The sequence below is a fragment of the Coenobita brevimanus genome, chromosome 35, assembly GCF_032717465.1.
Source record: "Coenobita brevimanus isolate Jiangsu-jjx chromosome 35, ASM3271746v2, whole genome shotgun sequence".
Taxonomy (NCBI): Eukaryota; Metazoa; Arthropoda; class Malacostraca; order Decapoda; family Coenobitidae; genus Coenobita; species Coenobita brevimanus.
The window spans coordinates 2,077,190-2,084,981 of record NC_136988.1 but is presented as its reverse complement, the minus strand read 5'-3'; the positions used below and the strand labels follow the sequence as shown (position 1 = coordinate 2,084,981).

Here is a 7,792-nt window from a genome sequence, read left to right as displayed (position 1 = left end):
TTAGGGTAGGGTGTCACATGATGAGGTAGAGAGTGGTGTTATCTGTGTGTATGAATTTTTTTTCCATTTGATAAGAGGTATATATTGAATGATGGAGCTTTGTCAGACTTAAAGACATATGTAACAAACTGTCTCTGCCGTAGTAGTATGGAAGAGCATAGTTAAGCCTTCGTTATATCTTTTAAGTGATCTAAATAACACCTAACATTAACAATCAGCCTAATTCAGTGTAACCTAACCTAACCTAACCTCACCTCACCCAGCCATATAGAAGCAGAGCCAGCTAAACCCAGCCTTTAGAGAAGCAGCCAAACTAAATCTATGAAGAATCTTAGTGTCATTATACTTTGCATCATACTGTACTTTGAAAAAAAAAAAAAAAATCCAACTCTTTAACTTTTGTGGTCATCTGTGTCATTTGTTTGTGCATTTTTCAGGTTGCCTTTTTTTTTTTTTTTTTTTTTTTTTTTTCAGTGCAAGGAAAAAGGAACCCAAGGCTAGAAGTCATTTGATTCTTCTACAACTTATACTTTTTTATTTATTTTTCCTAATTTCTGGATCCTGCCTCACCCCATATGTAGGTGGGAAAATACGATGATGATGGTGAGGATGACAGTGATGATGATGATGATGATGGTGAGGGTGATAGTGATGATATGATGAGAGTGGTGATGATAAGGGTCATGATGATGATGATGATGATGAGGGTGATAATGATGATGGTGATGTTGACAGTGATGATGAGGGTGATAGTGATGATGATGGTGATGATGATGAACTCTTACTGCAGGTTGCTATACATTCCACAGAGCTGCAGTGTTGCCGTTGTTGGTCAGTGTGAGTGTCGGAGATGCCAAACCCCGAGGAATACGAGCCCCTGGCCGACCGTCCGCTGTTCGGCAATGGGGAGGGTCGGCCCAGAGTGAGTCAGCCATTGGTTCACACGCCTGTATTAGTAACACACCTATATAACTAACACACCTGTATTAGTAACACACCTGTATAACTAACATGCCTGTATTAGTAACACACCTGTATAACTAACACGCTTGTATTACTAACACATCTGTATAACTAACACGCCTGTATTAGTAACACACCTGTATAACTAACACGCCTGTATTACTGACATCTGCTGGTACTGTTACACATCCTCTCCATTAACCACATCACACTTGATTTTCCTCCTCAGACTGAATGACATTGTGTGAAGGTAGAATGAATAAACTATAGTAACATCCGTCTATCTATCTATTGCCAGACTCCTCAGTCCCACACATATCATTATAGTAATTACCTTTGCCAACAAAGTTGAATGGAGGTTATGTATTCACCCGTGTCTGTCTGTCTGTTTGTATACAAGATATCTTTTTAAAAAATTAGTTGAATTTCAGTTAAATATAGTTGACAGATGGGGAATGGGTTAAGGAAGGATTGAGTAGCTTTTGAAGTGGATCTGTAGCCAGGTGCATTAATGAATTATTAATTTTATTGGCACTGCCAGGGGTATGTAATGGGGCAAACCAAAACCATAGAATTAATTGACTATGTGAGACTAAAAGCACTCATCTGGTAGGAAAGAGGAATTACTGCAGTAAATCATTACTTTTATAGGTATAGTCAGAGGTTTGCACTCTCTGAGCTTTCTGGTGGAATCATGCTACCACCTGGCAGGTTAATAAAACTTAAGAAAGCCCCTTGGGTGTGAGGGAGTTAGTGATGGCTGTATCCAACCCATCCAGTGTGCAATTTGTCCTAAGTATAGTATTTTAAAGCTGAAAAAAATCAAATATAAAATGCCTCATCAGACTGTTGGGTTGTACATCAAGAAATAGCTAAATAAAGAAATAATAACTAAAATATTACAAGACAAAATTTTACCTCAACCAACCCAAAGGTTCCAATTTTTTTTTTTCCAACATCCAGATAATTTGACGCAATTCAGGAGTTATTATTATTATTATTATTATTTTTTTTTTAAGTGTAAAATTGAGCTGCATACTTCATATGCCTTCTTACTGCCAGGGCACTATCCAGACACCATTAAAAAAAAAAGAGAGAAAGAGAGAGAGAGAGAAAGTCGGTGTATTGATGAGGTTGAGATATATGGCATTATTTTCTTTTCACATTTTTTAAATTGTCCCTACGTGTCAAGTGGGGTTGGTGGAGGATTGGTGCCCCTCCCTGTAAAACAATTAACTCTGAGCCCTTGACCACCCCGTTTGGGATACATGGCGTCTGGCAATGGATGGATGATGGATGGAATTTTACTTCTTTCTCTTTCTTTCTTTGTGGATTATCTCACTCCCTCCTTATGTGTGAAAAATGGCTTTGATGAAGATGATGATGATGATGATGATGATGATTGTAGTTGATGATGATGATGATTGTAGTGGTGATAATGATAAGTGTAGTGATAATGTGGTGGAGGTGGTGCTAGTGATGATGATGAAGGTAGTGGTGGTAGTGATGATGATGATGATGGTTTTGGTGATAATAATAGGTATAGTAATGATGATGGTAGTGAAGGTGGTGGTGATAATGATGGAGATAATGAAGGTGGAGGTGATGACGATGACGATGATGATGATGATGGTGGTGGTGGTGGTGATGGTGGTAGTGGTGATAGTGGTGGTGGTGGGGATGGTGATGATGATGATGATGATGATGAAGAAGGTGATATTGGTGATGATGATGATGATGATGGTAGTGAAGGTGGTGGTGATGATGATGGTGGTGGTAGTAGTGGTGATGATGATGATGATGGTGGTGATATGGTGGTGATGGTGGTAGTGGTGATAGTGATGGTGATGGTGATGATGATTGATGAAGAAGGTGGTAGTAGTGATGATGATGATGATAGTGGAGGTGGTGGTGGTGATGATGGTGGTGGTAGTAGTGGTGATGATGATGATGACTACAATGAAACACATAACCATATTTTTTTTTTTTTTTCCCCGGCAGGACCGTATGATAAACCTGGCCATAATCTTCATAACATCGGTGCTGGTGTTGATAACGGCCCTAAGTTCGTTCATCCCAGGCCCACACCCGCTGGACATGTTCTTCGTCCTCTGCATCATCCTCGTCTGCGCCTCTCACCTCACCCTGGTAAGACAGCACAGCATGGCCTTGGGTTTTTCCTTTTTTTTATATGCAAAGAAGAAGGAACCATCCATCCATCATCCAATCATATGTCGCCCCATGAGGAGTGGAGGAGCCCAGGGCTAGGCAAGTTGGTCCTGACATTTAGCCTAAGATGAGAGTGGCCAGCCTCACTCATCCCTGAGTGGCATTACATGAGCAATAAACCCCAACCAACCCTTGGATATAAACCTACACAGGCTCAAGCCGATTGGAGCACCTTAATTACCCACTAAACCACTAGGCGCCATAATTTGGTTATATGGTTACCACCCAGCATAGTAAATGGTTTCCTGGTGTACAGGAAACCATTTGGCTTGTCACTCAGTGTAGAGTCACCCACAAGCAAAAGGAAGAGGAAAGAATGAAGGAAAGACAGACAAACAAAGGAGTGTAAAGTCACCCTTAGGCAGAAGGAAGGGGAAAGAATGAAGGAAAGAACAACAGAAGAGGAGGGAAGGATGAGAGGAAAGGGCAGACACCCGAAGCAGCGGTACATCGATTGAGTGGATGGTGAGCGCCTCTGCAGCTTATTTTAAAAAGGCAGTACAATGTCTCTGTCATCCCATAGTACTTCTGTAACCAAGACCATATTATTGTGTTAGTGTGTTGCTACATCTTGGCAATCAAGGAGGACGGATGGCAGTTTTAGGCTAAGATAGAGTAGAAAGATAATAGAACAAGGAGGGTGTATGTGAGTGAGGTGGAGGGGGAGGCCAAGGATGAGATGGAGGGATGGAGTGGGGAGGTATATAAGAGAGGGGGGTGTGAGCTGGGAGCAGGGCAATGAAATGGCGGGGGACGTTGTGACTTGGAGGCGATTTGTTTGTGGCCACCCCTTATGGGATTAAGGCATCTGGCAATAGCTAGATAGATAGAAAGATGATGGTGATGATGATGATGATGATGACAATGATAAGAAGAGATAATGATGATATTACTGTACTGTACCCCATCTCATGCAGCATAATGCCCTCTTGACAGATGTGTGGTATAGACAAGGTAATGCCCTCTCAGAGTAATGCCCTCTCAAGGTAATGCCCTCTCAAGGTAATGCCCTCTCAGAGTAATGCCCTCTCAAGGTAATGCCCTCTCAAGGTAATGCCCTCTCAAGGTAATGCCCTCTCAAGGTAATGCCCTCTCAGAGTAATGCCCTCTCAAGGTAATGCCCTCTCAAGGTAATGCCCTCTCAAGGTAATGCTCTCTCAAGGTAATGCCCTCTCAAGGTAATGCTCTCTCAAGGTAATGCTCTCTCAAGGTAATGCTCTCTCAAGGTAATGCTCTCTCAAAGTAATGCTCTCTCAAGGTAATGCTCTCTCAAGGTAATGCTCTCCCAAGGTAATGCCCTCTCAAGGTAATGCCCTCTCAAGGTAATGCTCTCTCAGGGTAATGCTCTCCCAAGGTAATGCTCTCCCAAGGTAATGCTCTCTCAAGGTAATGCTCTCTCAAGGTACCGGATAATGCCCTCTCAAGGTAATGCTCTCTCAAGGTAATGCCCTCTCAAGGTAATGCTCTCTCAAGATAATGCCCTCTCAAGGTAATGCCCTCTCAAGGTAATGCTCTCTCAAGGTAATGCTCTCCCAAGGTAATGCCCTCTCAAGGTAATGCCCTCTCAAGGTACCGGATAATGCCCTCTCAAGGTAATGCTCTCTCAAGGTAATGCCCTCTCAAGGTAATGCTCTCTCAAGGTAATGCCCTCTCAAGGTACCGGGTAATGCCCTCTCAAGGTAATGCCCTCGCAAGGTACCAGGTAATGCCCTCTCAAGGTAATGCCCTCTCAAGGTACCGGGTAATGCCCTCTCAAGGTAATGCCCTCTCAACAGATTGCGTGGTATCGGCAAGGTGACCTGGACCCCAAGTTCAAGAGACTGATCTATTTCAACGCACTGTGTATCGTCCTCCTCTGTATATGCGGCAACATCTTCTTCCACACCTAACTGCCTCAGCCCAACCCCCTCACCCCGGGGACAGCTCTTGTAGTGTCTGTATGCCGGCTGTCGGACAATTCACAGCTCAGGAGAGGCCTTTTAAACGGGGAAGGTTAGTTAGCGCTATCGTTGAGTTGTTTACTGTGTCGGGGGGTCTTTCCAAAGCTGTCTAAAATTGTCAGGAGTCAGCACAAAGATAGGAAATGCATCATCGTAGTGGAGGGGTGACTCGCACATGTCAGCAAGGGGGAAGCTGCAGCAGTGTTATTTTTTACCTCCATTTTCTTTCTTTTATTTATTTTTTCCTTTTTTTTTTTTAATTCCTCCCCCATTTTCTTTTCTTTCTTTTTTTTATTCCTCCCCCATTTTTTTTTTTTTTTAATTCCCCCTTTTTTTGGTCTCCCCTCTTTTTTCTTTTTTTTTCATGCACTATGGTCATAGAAGCTTGACCCAAAAACCCATTAATATCTTTATTATTATTATTATTATTATTATTATTATTATTATTATTATTATTACTACTACTACTACTACTACCACAATCTCCAGACACTTGTAGGATATGTGAAAGTGTTAAGACTGCGGCCTGTCCTCTTGCCGGATAAAGAAGCTCCCTAACACCATTTCCCTAGCAACTTATTTTGCTTATTATGCCTTACTGTATATATCTGTGTTGCATAAATCATTCTACCTTAATATCCCCATACTTTGCATAGGTAACATACCAAACGATATTAACCAGCCATAGCCAAAAATAAATCACTAAAGAAGAGGTGTTAGAGAGCTTCCTTACCTGATGAGGATACAGGCCTATGTCTGTCCTGTAAAGTTTGATCAGGCTTTGAAAATGAGAGAGAGAGAGAGAGAGTGTGTGTGTGTGTGTGTGTGTGTGTGTGTGTGTGTGTGTGTGTATGGAAGTAAGAATATTATGACAAAAAATCCTCATGCAGTGGAAAGGGTTAGAGACACCTTCAGATCAATGGCTTTAATGGTAGTTTGGTGAGTAACGATTGTTGTGCCGATTGAAATGACAGGGTCGTTGGAGTTTAACGAGTCGTTTGGTAAATAAGGAGTGTTTACCTAGATGGTCGTTGGACGTTGATGAGGCCTTTGGTAGTTAAGAAGTGTTGTGATAAGTAACATAATCAGACAAGTGATATATTTTCCTGTACTGTGTTCCTTAGATATATTTTCCTGTACTGTGTTCCTTAGATATATTCTCCTGTACTGTTTTCCTTTGTTTCCTCTCTTTATATTTTCATGTACAGGCATACCCCGGTTTAACGATGTAATTGGTTGGGTAAAACCCCATCGTTAGGCGGGGTATCGCATAATGGGGTACTTTTAACATGTAAAGTAATGTGGAGAGTTTACCAGCCTTGGATTTCCCCTCCAACCAAGTCCAAAACTCATCCAAATGAGTCCAAAAACAAGTGTAAAGCCAATCTAAATGGCCTAACAGCTGTCAAGGAAGCTAACCTAAGCCTAACACCTGTAAATAACTCACTCAAACCAACAAATATAATCTGAAAATCGTCAAATATAAGTCTGGGAAAAATCAGGCTTGGTAAACTGTACCCCAGAATGACAATGTTCACCCCACCTGTGGCTAAAACACATTACCTTAAGTCTAAAAACAGTTTATAAATCAACCTAAACACACAATTTTAGTCTAAAATATCATCAAAATCGGTAACAAAAAAATCCAAAACCCATCGTTAAACCGGGATTTGGCCATCGTTAGGCGGGGTATGGTGGTATTTCAACCCCCATCGTTAAGCCGGGGTATCGCATCCAGGGGTGTCGTATATCGAGGTATTACTGTACTGGATTCCTCTGTTTCCTCTCTCTGTTGTTGTATGAATCTCAGTGTTGTGTTCCTAAAGCATCAAGGAGTCTCGTCAGCACAATACAATGGATGGAATATTTTTGTATTTTTCTATAGGTATTTGCCTCATTTTATGCTGGTGGTTTAGTGTGTACAGAGACTTCATGTGGACTTGGGCAATAAAGGTTTGAGTAATGTCTGGGCTTTACTGTTCACCGAATGCCACTCAAGGGCAAGCGACAGTTCAGGGTTGAGCAGTGACTGGGATTTGCTGCCCACCGAATGCCACTCAAGGGTCAGCGACTGATCACTTGTCCTAAATCACTGGACTGGGTACCCTCACATCACACTCATACACTTTTGAAGAAGCAATAATACTGTGAAGGATTGAATAATGAATTTTTTTTATTATTTTTTTTTTATTTTTTTTTTAATACAAGATACTGGTAATATTGAAAAGTTCCATTATCGGTTTCTTATGATCGTATTATTATTATTATTATTTTTTTTTATGCACCTGCAAAACAGTTCCCTCCAAGAAAAAAACAAAAACAAAAACAAAAGAGAGCCAAATTCAAATTCAAGATCCGTTCAACTCAAAATTGAAATACTTTAGTCCAAATATGGAAATTGGAATATTTTGGAATGCAGTTATGATGGACACTCATGAAAACTAATGTAATAAATATCCTACGGTACCAGTAAAGAGGAGGGTATATGAGTGAGGTGGAGGGGGGAAGAGGGAGGGGGAGGCCAAGGATGAGGTGGAGGGATGGAGTGGAGAGGTATATGAGAGAGGGGGGTGTGAGCTGGGAGCAGGGCAGTGAAATGGCGGGGGCAACATGGAGGCAATTTGTTTGTGGCCACTCCTTACAGGATTGTGGCGTCTGGC

General features: G+C 41.6%; 1 protein-coding gene across 1 annotated transcript; it reads left to right on the top strand.

Moving 5' to 3' along the window:
* Nucleotides 1–819: 819 nt before the first annotated feature.
* Nucleotides 820–5,091, top strand: LOC145396187 (transmembrane protein 243-like). Its single transcript, XM_080269626.1, has 3 exons — nt 820–922; nt 2,965–3,111; nt 4,968–5,091. Exons 1-3 carry the CDS (start codon nt 851–853, stop codon nt 5,079–5,081), a joined length of 333 nt encoding a protein of 110 aa, XP_080125752.1. The 5' UTR covers nt 820–850; the 3' UTR covers nt 5,082–5,091.
* The last annotated feature ends 2,701 nt before the right edge of the window (nt 5,092–7,792 follow it).

Coding starts and splice junctions, on each gene's coding strand:
- LOC145396187 (XM_080269626.1), top strand. CDS start 851: ATGCCAAACCCCGAGGAATACGAGCCCCTGGCCGACCGTCCGCTGTTC. Junction 923..2,964: donor ATGGGGAGGGTCGGCCCAGA/GTGAGTCAGCCA, acceptor TTTCCCCGGCAG/GACCGTATGATAAACCTGGC. Junction 3,112..4,967: donor GCGCCTCTCACCTCACCCTG/GTAAGACAGCAC, acceptor CCCTCTCAACAG/ATTGCGTGGTATCGGCAAGG.